The 22234-nt window shown below is 41.1% G+C and overlaps 1 protein-coding gene across 4 annotated transcripts in view; it reads right to left on the bottom strand.

Moving 5' to 3' along the window:
- The window catches only part of LOC124607036 (tonsoku-like protein), a 276592-nt gene that overhangs the window by 15773 nt on the left and 238585 nt on the right, over positions 1–22234 (bottom strand). For all 4 annotated transcript variants that reach the window (XM_047139207.1, XM_047139205.1, XM_047139204.1 and 1 more), the window contains one exon: positions 12630–12758. In XM_047139207.1, the coding sequence (XP_046995163.1) occupies positions 12630–12758 (129 nt within the window). The remainder of the gene's footprint in view (positions 1–12629; positions 12759–22234) is intronic.

The raw sequence follows: 22234 nt of genomic DNA on the forward strand, positions 1-22234 counted from the left end.
ACACGCCTCCTGGGCCGCTTTTAGTGTGAGGGCGCCACAGTGGAACATGTGGTTCCAGCGGCCAATAGCAGCGCCCCGATAGCGTACTTAAGCACCTGCCTCTCACTCAGCCAGCCAGTCTAATCTCGTATACGTCTGTGGACACATCGCCTCGAGTTAGACAGCTTACTTACTTTCTTGTTCTGTGTACAAGTGGACTTGTTTGTTAGTTTTCCTTGTGGCTCCGTTCTTCGATCTTGTTGTTGTTTGTCCTGTCCTTCGTTGGTCGTGTCCATCCTCTCCTATTGTGTTGTTGCTCGTGGGCTTCTCCATGGGTCCCGCTGTGCTTGCCGTCATTTCCACCCTGCGACCGTTCTGTTCACAGTTACAACAGTTCCACACCAATCACTTCCACAGCAGCAGTCTGTACTTCGTTTCTGATTTTGTTCCACTGCTCATTTATGTTATGATTATAGTTCTGTGGGATCCCTCTCAATCTATTTTCCGAATTAGTAGCTTGGTACTCAGCCTTCATTGGGTTCTTAAGTTCTTGGGATGTTATACTTATTTTGTCATTCTTGCCTTCCTTGGGTTCTTAAGTTCTTGGGATGTTATACTTACTTTGTACAACAGAACCATGCCCGGTATCTACTAATATATGATAAATTTGGTTTATAGTAGTGTTGTCTAGTGACACTCAGGTCATTTTGCATACATTCGTATTGTGGAACCACACAGTATAACTGTCATGTTAAGTGATGCAGCAAAATTCCATTGTTATTACTCTCTTTACGGACCCTGTATTTACCAATGGCAGGGGAGAAAACCAGTGCCTGCCCTACCTTAACATTAATGTCTCCTATCATCATTTTTACATGACTCTTTTGGACACTGTTGATAAGCTTGTTCCAGTTGTCCACAGAAGATCTCCTTCTGTCTTCTCCTCTAACAGGGGAATGTGCATTTAGGGGGACTGTACTTAACATAACTTCCCCTTTAGTCACATATAACATATCCTTGGATTTATTGCTCTAAATCTTATCACTGGTTGTTCAATGTTTTGGTTGACTACAAATCCCACATCAAATACGTGTTCACTATTGTGGCCACTGTAGTACATAGTACACTGCTGCTTCTGGAAGGTGCACTGTTCAGTCCATCTTATCTCTTGCAAGGCCATAATATCCACATAGTATGAGGTCACTATTTCAATCAGGCTTCCAAGGACTCCAATTCTATATAATGTCTGTATATTCCATGTTCCAATTCTCATATTCCTTGTTACTTTGCCTTAGGGTCTGCCTGGCTGTCTTTCATGGAGCTTCCATAATACGACTTTCTTCCAGGTGTCTGCCCACAGCCCAAACCCTATTCTCCGCAGGACTACTTCTCCCGCTCTTGTCTGCCCTGACCCCGTTTCCAATGAGGATGGGTACCCAACCTTCCACAGGGTTGCTCAGGTTCTCCGACTTCACCAACTTGGAGGTGAGTAGCAGTGGCTAAGTGACCTTCACGTGCTTCGTCATATTTTACACATCACAACACCATTTGAACCCCCTGGTAAGGTATTATTTTATGTATTTTGCCATTAGGGAATGACCGCCATTGTTATACAAAAAGTTGGTTCAGTGGCCCTGTAGCGTACTCCACGTAATTGGTATTAGGTAGCGAGTTTTTGGTTGTAAATAAAAAAGTATGACTGCTGTAAAAGTGTTCACCATATTGTTTTGTGATGGACACACGGAAATTGTAAACACAGGCCTGCCAACTCTTCAAAACTGCCTTTTTTTTTTTTTTTTTTTTTTTTTAAGTTTTCAGGGAGCATCTACCTTTATGTGTAAGCCTGTGGTGTCTACTTTCTCCTAATAAAATTTTACACATTATATGTCAGTGTGTTGCACTGTTAGCTGGTATTTCATATTTTCAGAGAAACTGTGTCATGAAAGAAATCAATAAAATCATAGTAATACACTACTGTTTGTAAAAAGTGAAACACTCAGAAACAATCATTTGCCACATGCTACAATAAGAGGACATGTAGAACAGTGGAACCATAATAAGTGATTTAAATGGGAGATAGATGGTGAGCATGTAGGCCCAATGGCGCCCTCTTTTGTGTGACCGAACAGATTAGTGTTGCACAATGCTCAATCAGAGCAGAGCGGTCACACGAAGTGGAAAAGAAACAAAGTGCCATCAGGTCTTGCCCACATCACAGGATGGAACATCTGCATGTGAGAGTGTTCAAACGAAGCACAATGGCTGGTCTCTGGGAGGCAGGTCTGTCTATCCGCAACACTGTGACATGTACAGGGCATGCTGCTTCAATAATGAGGAACATGTGGAACCAGTGGAGAGAAGCACTGATGGGGCACTGGACAACACAATGTGACCACAGCGTGAGATGACCATCATCTTGTCCGCTTGGCCGTAACGGACAGAACAGGATTGTCCACAGTGTTGGTGTGATGTTGGAGCACTGCAACAGGTGTGGACATATGTCCATTGATGGTTTTATGCCATCTTCTGCAGTGTGGACTATTGGCATGAATGCCACTGCATCAGCTTCCGCTGAAAGAACCCAACAACATTTCAGATTGCAAAGGGCACATGAATGACGACATTAGTGTGCTGAGTGACAAAATGTAATGTTTTTGGATGAGTCCCACTTCAATTTGTTATACAGTGATGGCTGCATATGTGTTCAACACCGCCGCTGTGAACAGAATGGGGCAGACCGTATTGTTGAGTGGCGTAGCAGACAGGTGCCAAGTGTGATGGTTCGGGTTGCCACTGCCTATAACATGCGATCTCATCCTCTACATCTTGAGGATAATCTGAAAAACCATCGCTACATCACAGACGTATTACAGCTCAAGCCATTGCCCCTCCTGCAGTCCATTCCATATGTCATATTTCAGCAGGACAACGCCCAGCCACATGCAGTGAGGAATGTGCACGTCTTTTTCGAAGAATGACTGAACTTGTTTGTTCAGGTCCTCCTGCAGTCACAGTCGAAGCTTTGTGGATGTGCTTACAAACTACATGGCTGAGTACTCCTCAGCAGCATATTCAGGCACTTGTTGATTCCATGCCACGACGTCTAGCAGCTCTGATTGCAGCATGTGGTGGCGTTACTCCGTACTGAATTTCCACAGTCACAGTGCATGTACAGGTCTGTTGATTGGTTGGTTAGTGGGATTGAAGGGACCAGACTACTAGGGACATCGGTCCCTTTTTCCACGAACTTGAAACACCCACAAAGAATAAGAACAAACAATGGAGATGACGAGATGACACAGGACAAGAAAGACACAGGCAGAGACCAGAAAAAAGGAATTAAAATCACACCGAGTGTGACAGTGGTTGGCCGACCGTAGAAACAAAGCCAACCACCAAGAAACACACTAAAAATCCCAGTCCAATATCGTAGGCCAAAGGCCAGACTCAACAACAACAACAAAGAAAAAAGACAAACACTTAGATCAAGCGATAAAAACCCACTGCACGAATAAAACTAAAAACTAAATCTGCCATCGCAATATCATTTGAAAAAAGTGCAGGAAGCACATCAGGCAGCGCAAACGTCTGCCTGAGCGGAGTTAAAAGCGGGCAGTCCAACAAGATGTGGACCACCGCCAAAGCTGACCCTCAGCGACATAAGCGTGGGTCCTCATGGCACAATAAATAGCTGTGTGTTATCCAGGTGTGGCCAATGCGCAGCCGGCAGAGGACAACAGAGTCCTTGCAAAAGACCTGCAAGGAAGAGTGCCACCCACCGGTATCCTCCTCGATGGCCCGAAGTTTGTTGGGGGAAGGAAAGGTGCGCCATTCTTCACCCCAGGTGGGAAGTACCTTCTGCCTCAAAACTGACCTGAGGTCACTCTCTGAAAGGCCAATTTCCAAGGCTGGTGCACCGACAGCCTGCTTGGCCAGCGTGTCAGCACGTTCATTTCCCGGGATGCCGACGTGACCCGGGGCCCACACAAAGACCACAGAGCGGCCGCAACGGGCAAGAGTATGGAGGGACTCCGGGATGGCCATAACCAGACAAGAGTGAGGGAAATACTGGTCGATAGGTTGTAAACCACTCAGGGAGTCACTACAGATAACAAAGGACTCACAGGAGCAGATATACCCTAGGGTGCGAGAGATGGCGACCAGCTCGGCAGTGAAAACACTGCAGCCAGCCGGCAATGAGTGTTGTCCATAATGATATCCTAGAGAAAGAGCATAACCAACATGACCAGCAACCATCGGACTGTCAGTAGAGACCACGTCAGAGCTTTGAAATGCGGCAAGGACTGAAAGAAACCATCGGCGGAGGGCCTCAGGAGGGACTGAGTCCTTCGAGCCCTGTGCCAAATCGAGCTGAAGGCATGGGCGGGGCACACACCACAGAGGGGTCCAGAAAAGAGGTGGAAGAGGGAAAACCTCAAGCCCAGAGAGAAGAGCTCTGACGCAAACTGTGATCTTACACCCTGACCGGGGCCACCATTCTGGAAGATGGACGACCGACTGAGGGAACAGGAGATGATAATTGGGATGCCCAGACAAACTACAAACGTGTGTAGCATAAGTGGCCAGTAATCGTTGGCACCAGATCCGCAATGGAGGGACACCCGCCTCTACAGGTATGCTGTTGACAGGGCTTATCCAGAAAGCTCCAGTGGCGAGTCAGATCCCGCTGTGAAGGATGGGGTCAAGCAACTGCATTGTGGAAGGTGATGCCAAACTGCAACTCCCATAATCTAGACGAGATTGAATTAACACCTGGTACAGCTGTAGAAGGGTAGACCAAACGGCACCCCAGCTGGTATGACTCAAGCAACAAAGAGCGTTAAGATGCCCCCAGCATGTCTGTTGAAGCTGCCGAATATGAGGGAGGCAAGTCAACCGAGTATCAAAACCAGATCCCAAAAACCGTAGTGTCTCCACCACAGCAAGAAGTTCGCTGTGAAGATAAGGCCGTAGCTCAGGGTGAACAGTGTGTCACCGACTGAAATCCATAACGCAGGTCTTGGCAGCCGAAAACTGGAAGCCATGCACTACAGCCCAAGACTGCACCTTGTGAATAGCGCCCTGCAGCTGCCGTTCAGCAGCTGCAATTCCAGTGGAGCTAAAGTATAGGCAGAAGTCGTCAGCATACAAGGAAGCCAAGACAGACGTTCGCACCACCACAGCGAGCCCATTAATTGCAACAAAAACGAGGCAGACACTAAAGACAGATCCTTGTGGTACCTCATCCTCCTGAACTTGGGAGGAACTATGGGAGGCCGCAACTTGCATGCAGAAGGAACAAAGCGACAGAAAATTCTGTATGAAAATTGGGAGCAGACCCCAAAGACCCCAACCATGAAGTGTAGAGAGGATGTGATATCGCCATGTCGTATCGTATGCCTTCTGCATGTTAAAAAAGATGGTGGCCAGATGCTGATGGCGGGCAAAGGCCGTACAGATGGCAGACTCCAGACGCACCAAATTATCGGCGGCAGAGCAGCCCTTGCGGAACCCACACTGAGACAGACCCAGAAGGCCCCGAGACTCAAGTAGCCAACTCAATCTCTGGCTCACCATGCGTTCGAGCAACTTGCAAAGAACGTGGTGAGGCTAACCCACCTCCAGTGGGTTCTTGCTACATTTCAACATGGGGATTATGATGCTTTCCCGCCACTGTGACGGGAACTCACCCTCGACCCAGATACGGTTGAAAAGGTCTAGGAGGCGTCGCTGGCAGTCCACTGAGAGGTGTTTGAGCATCTGACAGTGGATGCGATCTGGCCCGGGAGCCATATCACGGCAAGCGCACTTTGGAATTCCCACTCACTGAACGGAGCATTGTACGATTGAGAGTGGCGCATGTGAAATGAAAGGCTCCGACGTTCCAACCACTCTCTCAGGGAGCGGAAGGCCAGTGGGTAATTCGCAGAAGCTGAACTCTGAGCAAAATGCTCCGCTTAGTGGTTTGCAATTGTGTCGGAGTCAGTACACACTGCTCCATTCAGTGAAAGCGCAGGTATGCTGATGGGGGTCCTATAGCCATAGTCACCGAATCTTGGCCCAAACCTGCGATGGAGAGGTACGGAGGCCAATGGTGGAGACATACCTTTCCCAGCACTCCTGTTTGCGTTGGTGAATGAGGCAGCAGCCTTGCACACAGACCCGTTTAAGGAGTGCCAATGAGGGATGCCGCTTGTTACACTGGAGCGCCCGCCTGCGATCTTTAATTGCCTCAGCGATCTTGGGCAACCACCAATGCACAGTCCTCCGCCGAGGGAACCCAAAACAGGGAAAGGCAGATTCTGTGCTAGTAACGACGCCGGTTGTGACTGAGTGAACTACCACATAAATGGCGTCATTGGAAAGAGGCTCAATAGTTCCAGTCAGCCTTATTCATAGCCCATCTGCAGGGGTGCTCAGAATAGTGACGCTGTGGCAGTGACAGGAAGATCAGAGAGTGGTCACTATCGCACAAGTTGTCATGCACATTCCATTGGATATATGGTAATAGGCTAGGGCTGCAGATCAAAAGGTCAATGGTTGAGTATGTGCCATATGCCACACTGAAATGTGTGTAGGCAGCAGTATTTAAAGGAGAAAGGTCGAGCTGTGCCAATACTTGCTCAATGATGCTGCTTGGCCTGTTGCCACTGATCCACCCCACAGAGAGTTATGGGCATTGAAGTCGCCCAGTAACAGAAAAGGTGGCGGCAAAAGGGCTATCTGCGCAGCCAGGACATGCTGCAGGACATCACCATCCGGTGGAAGATAAGAGACTGCAGACAGTAACAGCCTGAGGCATCCATACCCGAACAGTCACAGCCTCTAAAGGTGTTTGTAGAGGTACAGACTCGCTGTAAAGAGAATGAAGGACATAGATGCAGACACTACCAGATACCCTCTCATAAGCTGCCCGGTTCTTATAATAACCCCGATAGTCACGGAGGGCAGGGTTCGCATCGCCGGAAACCAAGTTTCCTGAAGAGCAATGCAGAGGAAAGGGTGAAGACTGAGAAGTTGTCAGAGGTCAGCAAGATGGTGGAAAAAACCGCTGGAGTTCCACTGGAGGATGACATTGTCCATGGCCGAGAAAGGCGTGAAGAGCCCGAGGAGGCAGATTACACTGCTGGGTCATCTGCTGCCACCGATTGAGTACTGATGGGAGTGGCATCCATCATGTCTGAGGGACTGGTGAGATCTAGGTCCTCAGTGGACATCAGAATCTCCATCGCATCCTCAGATGCAGAGGTTGTAGGTAGCAGTGGAGTGGGTGCCACCACAATTACGTTGGTCTTAGGGGTCTTTGATTTCGATTTCGATTTCTCACGCTGTTCCTTTGGTTGCCTTTGCTGGGAGGGCTTCTTTGATTCAGTCTCTGGGACTGAAGAGGACCGTGAAGCCCTACGACCAGCTACCTGGGGCTTCTTCACCCCGCGGGGGTGATGCTCCCAAGGTAGGTGGTGCGGGAGCAACAGGGAGGGAAGTGCCCCCCACCATCAAGGGGGCATGTGTGGTCCTTCGGCTCTGAGAGGTGACTGTATGTGGTGCAATGGATGGAGCTGTAACAGGAGTGACAGTGGCAGCATAAGATGACGTCATGCGCACGGGATGAAGTCATTCAAATTTCCATTTAACCTCAGTGTAGGTCAGTCGGTCCAGGGTCGTTTACTCCATTATTTTCCGTTCCTTTTGTAGAATCTTACAGACTGGCGAGCAAGGGGGATGGTGCTCTCCGCAGTTGACACAGACGGGAGGCGGGGCACATGGAGTATCGGGATGGGATGGACGACTACAATCACGACATATGAGGCTGTAAGCACAGCGGGAAGACATATGGCTGAACTTCCAACACTTGAAGCACCGCATTGGGGGATGGGTATATGGCTTGACATCACAGTGGTAGACCATCACCTTCACCTTCTCAGGTGATGTGTCACCCTCGAAGGCCAAGATGAACGCATCTGTGGCAATCTGATTATCCCTTTGACTGTGGTGGATGCGCTGGACGAAATGAACACCTCGTTGCTTTAAGTTGGTGAGCAGCTCGTCATCAGACTGTAAAAGAAGGTTCGTGTGGAAGATAATGCCCTGGACCATATTTAAGCTTTTATGGTGCGTGATAGTAATAGAAACATCCCCAGCTTCTCACAAGTGAGTAATGCCCGTGACTGGGCAGAGGATGCTGTTTTTATCAAGACTGACCCAGACCGCATTTTTGACAAGCCCTCCACCTCCACAAACTTGTCCTCTAAATGCTCTACCAAGAACTGAGGCTTCATGGACACAAAGGATTCCCCTTCAGCTCTCGTACAGACTAGATACTGGGGCGAATACGTCTCGCTGTCATTCATAGCCTTTCGTTCCTCCCATGGTGTGGCCAGGGAGGGTAACGATTTGTGGTCGTATATGTTTGCATTAAAGTGAGCCCTCAAACGCTTAGAGACTGCTGGTGGTTGGCCAGCAGCAAGAGAAGATGTGCCACGCTTCATGACGTGTCATCCACCCTAATGCCACCCACTCCAACCAAGGGCCCTCCCCACGGGTGCCACCCAGCCACAGCAAGGGCCACCTGGCAGGAAGGCCATCGTCAGCGCAGAAAGCAACACCGCAGAGTGTATGGCGGAAAGAGGAGATGACCAAGAGATGGAGAGCGAGTGGGACTGCAATGCAACGATGAATAAGCTGGCTAAAGGTCTCAATGTACGATGGACACAATGCACGAAGTAAGGCACTTTCCCCAATTGGCTCACTCTTCGGAGTAATTTTGAAATATGGTAGCCAAACCCAAGAGGGGACCATCACATAAGGGCCGAAACGTTTGAGACTCCTTTTAGTCGCCTCTTACGACAAGCAGCAATACCACAGGCCTATTCTTACCCCCAAAACCGCAGGGGGTGTACAGGTCTGTAATGCTAATAATTTGTGTAGGGTCATGTCTCTAATTGGTGGTATAAATTTCATTGCGATCACATCTCATGGTCTTTGTGTTTCACTTTTTCCAAACAGCAGTGTATTTCATTCCAGCTATGTAGCTTATAAGTATTAAGGTACAATTAAATATTGAATAACATTGGGACAATCATAAGAACATGTGCAGTACGTCTCTTCTTAATGATGAAGCGTGATCAGCATGTGTCATTTTCCTCCTTAATTAAATCTCTAACACGTGGTGAGAATGGAGTAGAGATGCTAGGACAGAGGTGTAATTATCTTTACACCAAACACTTCACAATATATTTCTATTGATTTAAAGAAGTAAATGTTGAAAATTTTGACTTTGCGAGCAATTCTTTGTAGACAGTTTGCTGAAAGCAGTCACCCCGCATTCTTGATATTGTCAACAATCTCTCCAAGTTTTCATCAACAGCAGACAATCAAAACTGTTCCTGTTTTAGTTACCTGGCTAAATATCTTCTCATACTCAGCATTACTATTAAGTATCGTTAGAATACCTAACATAACACAAACTAATCTGTCTTTTTTTTTTACACTGCCATCACTACTTCTTATTTTTTCCTGTCAGGGACGACTGTAGGTCAATTCTTTCTCCATTTAAGATTTTATCCAGTAGATAATGTATCCGAAATGCACAAAACTGGGATGACATTCATCCATGGCATCATGCTGTTTACCTGGATGTGTGTTCGATAACACTGGAAACTTTTCCACATAATACATCAGGGCAGAAAATAACGCACGAGAAACAGATCTAATTTGTAAAACCGTGGCATTCCTCAGCATTCCACTATTCACTGGGAAATGCAGCAAACAACTGGCAGGTGATCAAAAAGTCAGTATAAATTTGACAACTGAATAAATCACGGAATAATGTAGATAGAGGGGTACAAATTGACACACAAGCTTGGAATGACATGGGGTTTTATTAAAACCAAAAAAATACAAAAGTTCAAAAAACGTTCAACGGATGGGGCTTCATCTGATCAGAATAGCAATAATTAGCATGACAAAGTAAGACAAAGCAAAGATGATGTTCTTTACAGGGAATGCTCAATATGCGCACCATTTCCTCAAAATAGCTGTAGTCGAGGAATAATGTTGTGAACAGCACTGTAAAGCATGTCCCGAGTTATGGTGAGGCATTGGCGTTGGACATTGTCTTTCAGCATCCCTAGAGATGTCGGTCGATCACGATACACTTGCGACTTCAGTTAACCCCAAAGCCAATAATCGCATGGACTGAGGTCTGGGTATGTGTGAGGCCAAGCATGACGAAAGAGGCGGCTGAGCACACGATCATCACCAAACGACGCGCGCAAGAGACCTTTCACGCGTCTAGCAATATGGGGTGGAGGGCCATCCTGCATAAACATCGTACATTCCAGCAGGTGTTTATCAGCTAGGCTGGGGATGATGCGATTCTGTAACATATTGGTGTACCTTCAACCGTCGCAGTAGCAGTTACAAAACCAGACTCACGCAGTTCCTCGAAGAAAAAAGGCCCGATAACGGTAGATGTGGTAAATCCAACCCATACCGTGACTTTCTCATCGAGCAAGGAAGTTTCCACGACACACAGTGTACTGTGCCCAATAAATTGGCTCGAGACTATTATTCATGTCTTTTACGATGTGATGGCACGAGTTTTGCCTTGGAGTGATTCTACCACCTGTTTTTTCCCTGTTGTTCAAGATACCAGCTAGTGACACTATTTCATCATGACATCAGAGCTTCTGCAAGGAGGTGGTATATAGGAAAAATATGTCACTTCATAGGATCCCAGCAGTTGGCGTACTTTCTTGTAAAATCAGAGTACTTGCGAGTATAGTGAGTGATTAAGATGAAATGATGCAATGTAAAGTGTGTTTACAGCGGGATATTCCAAATTCTGAGGTAATTATGTACAAACATGTATTTACCTACATAAACTGCATGCTATAAATCTAGCTCTGCCCCTTCTATTTTCTTTCTTCATTTATGAACATGCTACCTGTTAATATTTATGTATGTAATCTGGAAATATTATATACCTTGTATACACGTTATTAATGACATGATTACTCTTGTTATGTGAGCACATAATAAGCTCATATTTGACTACCATGATAATACCAATTCAAGGATCAGTTCCCCTCAATATACATTCTTTTGAAAATGATCAGTCTTGCTTAAAGACAGACTAACAACAACAAGATGGACTTGAATGTGATGATGTAAAGAGTACGTTGAAAAGAGGATTATACACTAAGTCACTTAAATATCAGGTTGAAAACTCGTTGTTATATGTCAAAAAACATAGCAACAGTATGGACTATCGAAACATATGATTATTGTTATCTTGCTACGGATCACCGTCATTATGAGGGAAAACAAGAAACTAAGTACTTTAAATAATGGGCTCTAGGCTTGTCTAGCTTTGAAAACAAAACATTCCTTCTAACTTCTATGTGAAATAACTAAAATTAAGATTACTATTAATTATCTTTCATTATAAGGAACTTGTCTCCTATATTTTTTTTAAACAAGTAACACTGTCTGAAATCTGAGATGTAATCATACCCAACAAATTCTTTCACACATTAGGAGGATGTAGCACACTATGAGAGTAGTCTATCTTAACAGAGTACTTAAAATGTAGCAACCACTCATGTACAACCAGTATCGGTGTGATAATGCAGGGAATACCGTAATATGAGCATGTCTACCATGTGGCCCACACAGTTATAAAGATTGTTCTGATAGTTAGTATTACATTTCGTTGAAAGAAAAATTCTATTAAAAGGACATTTTATGATTTGTTTGAAAAATGAGTCACTGCACCTATAAAAGTTGTATAGAAAGTAGATCTCTGAGGGTATGACGGCCACAGTTGAGGTTGATTGGTGTCTACCAAATTCACAGATGCACTTTCACATCTACAGGATGAGCTCAGAGACATGGAATCAATAAAGGCTAAATAAATCACAGTTGTTCCTCTTCACACTAATGGAATATTTTCTACTTTCATTTAAAAGACAATCAGAAATAAAAGGTTGACTCTTTTGCAGCTTCTTTTAGGCAGCTCCTTCACCCAAAGAAACAAACATGATGGAGGCATGAAAGCAATGATGCCGATCATAGATCAGGAGGAACATAAAGTGTGGGAAAAGGAAATGGATGTAACAATTAACTAAAAGCCAAAATTCAAATTGCAGAACACTTACAAAGAGCTATCAAACATAGGTAGGCCAAAAAGAGTGAAAGGGAACATAGAATTTAATATAGATTATTGAAAATAGAATTCGTGGAAGAAATGAGGGGACGGCACGTTAGCAACTGCTAAAGAAGTGCCACTGAGAATATTGGTCTCACAGTTTATGATTTTTATTAATAGCTGTTGTTTTCTCAGTAGCTGTGGTATATATTTCAGAATAAAATTTAGCCATCATGTATACATTATTCAAATGGAATAATACTTGGTAAAAAATACAATTATGTTGTGAGATTTCTTTAGTTCGTGAGAAGTCCTCACATGTGACCGAACTGAGAACTGGAGACATCAATTCTGTCCCTTGACTGCTACTATGTTTTCCATTGTTTGTATCCCACTGTTCATTATTCTGTTCTATTTGCCACATAATTACAATTTATAATGTACATTTATATAATGTTAGTAAAACTTATGAAAAGACTTAGGAAAAATAGGAACATACCTGCAATGGCAGCGATTTGTTTGCTGAAAATGAGCTACTCAAATGGGAGAGACCAGCAGCTGAAATATTATTGCAGCTGATGTCCAACTTCTTCAGTTGAGGCATTGTTAATATACATGCAGCCAAGAGCTATGAAAGAAATCAATGGCAAAGGAATTACTGTCAGAAAAAAAAAGTTGTAACATTTCCAGCAAGCAAACTCAATGACAACTCTATCACATTATGACAAAATTATACTTTTTACGGAGACACAGGAGACAAAAAAGTGCATCAGATACAAATTCAGTGGGACAATAGCACCCCCCCCCCTCACACACACACACACACACACACACACACACACACACACACACACACACACACAATTGATTGAGCTGTTAAATAAAAGAAAGTAATCAAAAAGACTTTTTAGTTCGGAAAAATTCTCCTTGAATTGAGGATGAAAGTTTGTTTCTTGGTTGATCTAGTACATTGAAAATATAGAAAACTATGTAAGGAAACATAAATAAATCACAAAAACAAGAGTGTGGATATGAAACTTCTGGGCAGATTAAAACTGTACACCAGACCAGGATTTGCATAATAACAGACACTAAGAATTTGAAGTAATAAGACACAGTGTACCACATGGTTCTATATTGGTCCTGTGTTATTTTGATATAACAGTGATCTTCCACTTTCACTATCAGAAGATGCAAATGACTCAAGTACAGGGAATAAAATTAAGTACTTGTCCTCCAGTTGAAAAGGCAGCTGATGAAATGTTTGAGAACCTCAACAGATACTTCTAAGCAAATGGATTACATTCAATTTTGACAGGGCTCTGAAGAGAATGGTCGATACATGCCCAGAATTTTTTTACATATGAAGAACACATTAAAAGACATGCACTGTCAAAGCTGTACTTGCTAATACACGTCAAGACTATTTAAAAATTGTTGAAGTTAGTCATTGTTGCCACACATAATTGTTTTTAACAGTGATTTGTACAGCTCTTGCTGCCTAGTGCATAAATCACAAACGAGCAAAAGCACAAGTGACAGGACAGGACAGTGCACGATCTGGTGCTCCACACTTAAGGAATTTCATGCATCTAATCTGTATGAAAAATGTAACATATCATTGAAAAACTTCCAGTTCATACTGACAGCTAAAATGTTGCAGCTGCAATTCTAACAAAGGTGACTAGCAGAGAAGAATAATCATGTAATCAAGGGTTGTTTTGACACATAACAAATGTCTTCCATCACATCAATGGGGAATTTAATTTGTTGGAAAGGAATAGTACATACATGACCATAATTTTAAAACAATTCTTGTGTATTTTGTACATTCCAGTAAGAATGAAACAGTTGCTTGTTTATTCCTCATAGTCAGCAAAAAATGACCAAAACAAATGTTTTCATTATTATCCATCGCAAAAAAGTTAATGCATGCAGGCACTTCCCAGTAATTACTAATTTCATCTAAACAATAATGAGACGGGGCAGGAAATGATTCCAGCTGTTATTCTGCATATCAAACTGCCTTTCAGGAATATCTGATAAAATGTGGTGATGTGTACTGATAATGCACAAGTGTACAAGGTTCTGAATATCATGCCACTGATAAAAATGAAATGGCAAAGAGCTACTGCTTATCTTACTGTCCAACAAATTCCTTGTAATAGGGTTGGTACACATTATGTGTTTGGGGAGTGGGGACGGATGTGCACTGTATTCAACAGTATTTCTATAGTCGTCCTGAAAGACAGACACGTCACTATGTTACAACCAAGAGCCCAACAAAAGCAACAGTAGTTTTTTAATTTTTGTTCTAATGAGCCCCTAGGTTCCAGAAGAAAGATAAGAAAATATGGATATATTAATCCTCTCATATTTATGGTTGGTATTATTATGTAGGTCTTCCGCAGGATTAGATAGTTTCACTGCATACCATGTTCTTCATATTTCATATTTGCAAATCGAGAATGTTAATTGTAGTCTACATTACTATGAAATTTTGGAAGCTGCAGGAAGACTGAATCTGTTAGCATAGACGTGCTAAGGAAATATAATGAATATTATCTCGGCTTGATGTTAACCATTTTCTACTTGCAAATACCACAAAATGGACTGCTTACTACTGTTATTTCTGGATAATAAACAAATTGTACATTCATGTGCATCCTGATCATGAACAATTATGTGAACAGCAGCCCTCAAAAGATATTGAAGTCGACTTGCCAAATTATGACTTGGTTATCTCTTCTTATCCACATTCTGATGTACTGCCAACCATTTTGTGAACTTGCGCTGTGCTGGCTCTGCTGGGGCTGTATGTCCCTCCAGGTACCTTGCGGGCAATGATACTGGCAATTTTCAACGACTTTTTAATTACACTTGCACAATGTTCTTTAACAGCTAAAAAATTTTAGGACGTAAGTCAAGGTGTCAGATTTCACCATTCCCTTGACACTCCATACAGTTTAGTACTGCTCACAGAACTTCACAATCGTTAAAAATGGTATAACCAAACAACGAAGTACAGGGAATAGGTAGCATCAAATGTTCCGGACTGCAGACAAGTCACACACAACCTTAACTGCAAACCCACACTCTAGAATTAATGACGCACATAGGCTCAGCTAAGTTTGCAGTGTGCATGATATATGACTGTCGGGTTTACAGCTGAATCTTAAAACCATATTCATGTAATATTTTGGCATTTCAACTGGCCAATATCTTCAGATGGGAAGCAGAACTGTTGAAAAGCCAGATCCGACACCCCTAGATAGCCTGCAGAGTGGCAATGTTGCATATGCCAGCAGCTGTAAGTGCTGACCCATAGCAGAGTGCACATGCAGAGTCACGTGTGGTGAATGTTAGGATTATGATCAAGACAACTGCCATTAAAATCTCTTCTCACCCACATCACAAGCACTATGAGGCAATACACGCTAAAATGGGGTTTGTAACTTAGCTAATCTGCTTCGGATTTGGAGTAGTTTTTAAATGAAATTTCACACACCACAAAGTTAAACAATGGAAAATACTAGATGGAGTAATGACAATATTATGAAATGTATAGATTACTACTCACTAGGGCTTCTGATAAAATATTGATACTTTTTCCAAAAAATATTGATATGTATCCCCGATATCCTTCCCCCCTCCCATCATATATATCTATATCAAAACGACAATATTGAGTGCTGGTATTTTTATTTTATATTTTTTCACAATTTTTGGAAAATATTTGAAGCTGTTCTTTTGAAATTGTAGTAGAACATAATTTTACTTTCATTGTGTGAAGAAGCCTTACTATTTTTTGAGCTTTCATCACATTCAATGTTTTATATTTAAATGTGTGAAGCAAGTATAGGTGGTACAAAATTTGCCTGACTGCACTGGGGGGGTGGCGGACTGAATGGAATAATAAGATTTCCGATGTGAAGAAACAGCACACCAGTTAAGTTAAAAAACAATTTTTAATGCAACTGATGTGTTATTTCTTCACATGGGCATTCTTAAAAAACAGCTGCTGAAAACGATGAACAAAAATCTGAATGACAGACTGGTCTTTTTGGTGGGAGGAGACATGTTAGGGGAAATGCTGATGTAATCGGTGCTCAGCGCTACCAACAGAAACTGCCACATTTAGCTTCACCACATAATTTTGACATGACATGAAGGGTTCTGTACAAATCCGATAAGCGACAAAACCAAACGACAGACCCATTGGGCACCTTTTATGTGCCACTTACATGTAGTTATCACTGTTAGAAAAGTGGTTATCGCCAAGCATGAATGTGCATCATTTTCCTTACAATTATTGCTCTAAGGGGGATAGGCAGGCTGCTAGCTTGTTGGATGAGTGAAATATCTTATAGCAAACCAGTATTTAAATATAAAACTTTAAAACGAGCCGTATATTTAACTTGTGTAGTCAATATTTTTTCCCGTCGATATACAGACACTTTTTTTCGATATATCGAAAGCTGATAATGATATTATTTTAAATATTGATATATTGGATCCTCAATATATTTTAAAAATATCATCAATCCTACTACACACCATATAGCTGAGATGCTGAGTTGCAAATGGGCACAACAAAAAGATTGTCGAACAAGTAAGCTTTTGGCAAGAAAGGCATTCATCGGAATTAGATGAAACACACACACACACACACACACACACACACACACACACACACTCACTCACTCTATCTCTCACTCACACAAATGCAACCCACACACTCACACACATGACCACAGTCTCTGGCTGCCAAAATCAGAATGCAAGCAGCAGTACACTTACATAACATCTACTCACAGAAACATACACAAAGTTACAGAAACATCATGTATACAGAAACAACAGAAGCATACACCAACACCGAAGAGATGACATAAAATATCTAACACATCAACTTACAATAGCTACACTCACAAAATTTGATATCATAATCTTGTACACCGATATCTCCGCTACAGGAACCATCAACATCATCAAACAACACTTAGAACAAGAATGAATCACCAAAGCAAATAAAATAAATAGCAAACATTCAAAAATTAAGCATGATGCAAAACTATTTCTCATCTGACAACCAGCTCTACTCACAACAAAATGGAGTCAGCTATCAGTGGACTCCTAGCCAAAATTTTCCTTAATCAAAATAAGAACGAAATATCTGAAACCATAGTAAGACCCAAACAAGACAGAACAGTATATTGGCATTGCTATGTAGGTGACATCATTTGCTTTCTAGACTAAACACCCAGTCACATCCACCAACTCTACTACAACAAACACAATCCACCCAATAACAAAATTCACTGTAGAAACAGAAATGACAAAAAGTTAAATTTTCTTGATCTCGCAATTTCCATATACATGAGCCCACCAACACAGCCATGAACTAAAACTCAAACCATCTAGTAAGACACAAAAAAGCTGATTCCAATACAAGCCACACGGACAGAAAATAACCCCACTCAATGAAGACAACTACAAAACTGAACTACAGATAGTCAACAAACCAATAGTTTTTTAGAACTGATATGATGGAAGGGATATCTAGTGCACAAAAACAAACAGATCACCATCAACATTGAAATTCAGGCACACACAAAATACACATATAAAATGCAAACCCACATGAACAAGAAGCATCCACAATGACAAATGATATACTCTTACTAACAACAACAAAGCATCTCATAAGATGGACAACATAAAAAATAAGGACTGAAAGTCAATACCAACAAAAACTCAATACAGAGAACTAAGGACAACCAATAGCCAGCTGACATGGCAGCTGGTTATTGACTGCAATTGAATCTATATGGGATAGACAATCAGAAATTTTAATATTAGGTACACACAGGTTAGAAGAGCACTAAAAAGCTGCCAGTCTACATTCGCAGAATACCTTACACATACGGACCACAGTTAGACAGACATCAACACTGACCTAAAAATTCTCAAATGCAGTAACTGCCCCTCCAACAGAAACTAGTATTGAAGAAAACTACCAAATATGGAAAGAAAAGATATAATAAATAAGTACAAAGCTCTCTGCAATGGAACTCTGTTGTCTGCTCCTAAAGAACTGTTAATGCGTATGGCTAGGCTCGGAGCCCCAGCTACAGGGAGCCTGCCGGCTGGTGCAAGACCTCTCTCTTTCTCTAACATACAAAGAACTAATGTAACAGTTTAACATTCCCAGTCATAAATTTTCGATGTAAACAAGTGTTTTTATGTAAGAGCCTTATTGGTACAGATGACAAACAGTAAAAGAAAATCACCTATACCACAAAGAAAAGAAAGTAACAGAAATGACATGTGATAAAGTGAATAAAGAATCAGTGGCATTACAAGGATTCATCTACTGGCAGTAACAGCTGGACAGATCGGCAACATGGTGATCACTTGTCTCACAGCTATAGATCGCTTCATGCAGTTGGCCACTCAGAACAGACTTAAGGGCTAATCTGTAAATGGTGTTTATGTTTCCCATTTAAATTTGTGAATAATTAAGTTAAAACAGAAATAGCAAAAAGCAATTTATCCACTTACTTAATAGAATAAAAAGAATAAACCACCCTTTGACAATGCTATAACTTCAGTGAAACATGCTTGGGTAGAAAAGAATACATAATTGTATTTGATCAAAATGGAACCCATAGAAAAACAAATTTATTTGTAAGCAAAACAGAATTACAAGTGCAAGTTCTAACTTCAAGATGAAAAAAGGTGTTGACTTATTCAGCACATTTATAACTTTGGGGAAAGATTGTGCAGGCAAAAGGCAATCAACATTATACACATTTGAAATAACAAACTAAAATGTAATTTAGCGATTAAAAAGGACAATACTCTTTCATTTTCAAGAGAGAGCATTTCATTATAGTGAAAACCTTACCACTACAGAAAAAGCATTTTCTCAAAAAAGCAATGAAAATCTAACTGAAACCAGTTCATAGCAGCACATTCATACATTTTGATTCATTACAAATTTTTCTTTTAAATTTGCTTCATATTCAACAGTTATATTGTATTCTGCATACAATATCTTCTCTGTTAGTTCCATTTGGTATGGGCCTCAAGAGTATATTTTAATCAACCTCTTCTGTAGACTGACTGCTTTATCTCAGTATCCTACCAAAGAAAAAACCTATGGCTGAGCATATGCGATCACTGATCAGTCCATTTCATATCCCCAAAATTGTTACATCTAGCAGTTTATACGAGTTGACTAATTCCAACTGATATTGCAGACACAGGATATTGTGTTTTTGCATTTCGTGAAGACACAGTTTTATATTTGTGATCATTTACAACTTTTTTCAGATAGTACTTTCTTATAAATAACTGTATCATCTGCAAAAAGTCTGTGATCACTATTTAAATAGTCTACCAGGAAATTAATATAAGGCAGTATCTGTAGCACTTCTACAAGTGTTGCACTGATGACTCCTGGTGGAAGACAGTATGCTGCATCCTCCTAACCAAGAAATCCTTGATCCAGTCACAAATATCATTTGATTCTCGATATGATCGCACTTTCAGTATCAGATCTGATATAGTACTGAGTCGAGCGCTTTTCAGATGTCGAGAATTACTGCATCTATCGACTGCCTTGATCCATATATTTCAGTACATCTTGTGAGAAGAGCGCAACTTGGGTTTCATACGAGCGATGGTTTTGAAATGCATGCTGGAGGGGATCATTGTGTTTGAGGTATCTTATTATGCATGAGAACAGAACAGGTTATAAGATTTTACAAAAAATAGATGTTGATAATATTGGAAGCTATTTCTGTAGGATCACTTAGCTTCCCTTCCAGTAGACAGGTGACTTATGCTTTCTTCCAACAGCTGGGCACAGCCCCCTCCTCCCCACAATGCATTATGTTTGTGAGGTGTCTTTCAATATGATACTGGTTTGATAGTCTCACAGGTTTCACAAACTGTCCGTCTGACTGTGCCTGTCTCATTAAGCTTCTCTCTATCTACTCAAGCTGCTCTGCTTTCTTATAGGAAAGGGCTACTCCACTGTACTCAGAGTTGTTTCCCTTTCTTAAGTCAGTCTCCAAATGCGGTGCTGTAATCCTTGAGGTCAGAAGCCAGAATATGTAACCTGACAAGAATGAAAACACCACTCAGAAGAATCAACACATAAATAAAATCTTGTTGTTATGTAATCTTTATACCATTGGTATTACAATGATGATACCAAGAATCACCACTTTTTCTGCTCACAAAGAAAGAATAACTTTTTTGATAATGTACAGAACAGCAATAAAACACTTTCTATCTTGCACTATGACCACAGTACAGTGATTTGGATGGCATCAGATCACAATTGATTATTTCGATTTTGAATAAACCAACTGATAAGTCTAAATATACACACAGTTTTAACCATCTAAATAATTATAAAAACAGTCAAACTAACTTGCTATGACAGTGAAAATCCCCAAATTAAATCAAAGTGGAAATACGAATATTTTTCAGGTCATGCATATATTGAAAGCAATACAGATTTATTATAAACATTTCCTAAAAACTGTATTATATTTCATTCATGTTTATGTACACAGCATAATTCTACAAAAAAGTTTTATGTTCACACACTGAGTGGCTAGTAAAATTATGAGGTTAGCAAATTATACTATTTCTGCTGATCAGTTTGGTGCATATTTCTATATATGCAATATTGGTTCTGTGAGTTGCATTGATATTTTCATATTTGAGTGTGTTGTCCCTTTTGTTAAGTGTTGGTGTCCATCCTTACGTACTATTTTCTTGAGGCTGCTCTAATTGTCTTAATTTCTTCTCTTGTCGCCGTTTTTTTTGTGTCCTAACTAGTGTGATTTGGGGGCTTGTTAGTTAGCATGTTTTCTGTTTTTACATTACTGTTTCTTTATTGTCACTGTAGGTCATTCAGTCTTCTTTTTTTTATATACTCATTCTCCTAATTTTAATGCCTAATGTATTGAAATTATATCTTCAGGTAAGTACACTATGTTGGTCTGATGTGTGTCTCTCAAGCGTAATATGATGTCCACACAACTTGTAACAGAGCACGGTGAGATTATTCTACTTATTCTTATACCAATCCTTACATCATTTTCTCCCTCCTTTTATGATTTCATTTTGTTGATAACACGTACACAGTAGTTAGTTGAAATATTTAATTTCTTATTGCAGCAGGAATTCAAAAAACTTTATTATTCACTGTGCAATTTCCTGATTACTGACGCTAAGTGTAGTTACTTCATATGGAGCTATTTCTTCTAAAAAAAAATGTTCTTGATTTACTATACATACAATCCATGTGAAGGTGAAGTTTTTGATGAGAAGAAAAGTTGTTTGTTTCTTGATTTGGTATAGCTCATCTGAAAGCCCTCGTTCTCCTCTTTTCCAAAAACATCACATTTTAAAAGTTACTTCCATTCAATAATTTCATGTTCTAGAATCTTTCGATATTAAAATGTAATTATTACAAACATTTAGTACCATAGTTTTGTGGCCTTGCTTTTTCTCTTTCAAAAAATGCTAATTTTCACTAAAGTAGCTTGTTAATTATCCACACTAAAAACTTGCACTTCCTCGAGATTCCCTAGTGCATTTTGGGAATGCCATTTCACAGTTAGCTGCTCTCCTATAAAATGGCACTTAAAGAAAACTTATGTCACTGATCACTGTCTATTGTGTCTCTGTTCCTATTAATTTTCCTGCTTTTTCTCTTAATACCCAACATGTAATTGGCTTGTATTCTGCCATTTTTTGATTTCTGTACTACACACTTCTGCAACAGTCGGAGGATAATACACATTACGTAAACACCATGTAGTTGGCATCAAGTTAAAGTGTATATTTACTTTGAATCAGTCAGAACCCAGGAGTGAAACTGTAAACATCATGCAGTTCTAATTATAGAAACAAACTATGTTTCGTAATTTTCAGTCAGTCATGATTGGACAGGTACTGTGTGCAATTATGCCAGTTATTGAAAGTCATATGAAGTAAGGTAGCCTATTGCGCTTCCACCAGTGAACAACATGCAATTTAGTTAACTGGTGAGCTTACTGATCTGTATCCTGCATGTTA

Source organism: Schistocerca americana, chromosome 3 (genome assembly GCF_021461395.2).
Source record: "Schistocerca americana isolate TAMUIC-IGC-003095 chromosome 3, iqSchAmer2.1, whole genome shotgun sequence".
Classification (NCBI taxonomy): Eukaryota; Metazoa; Arthropoda; class Insecta; order Orthoptera; family Acrididae; genus Schistocerca; species Schistocerca americana.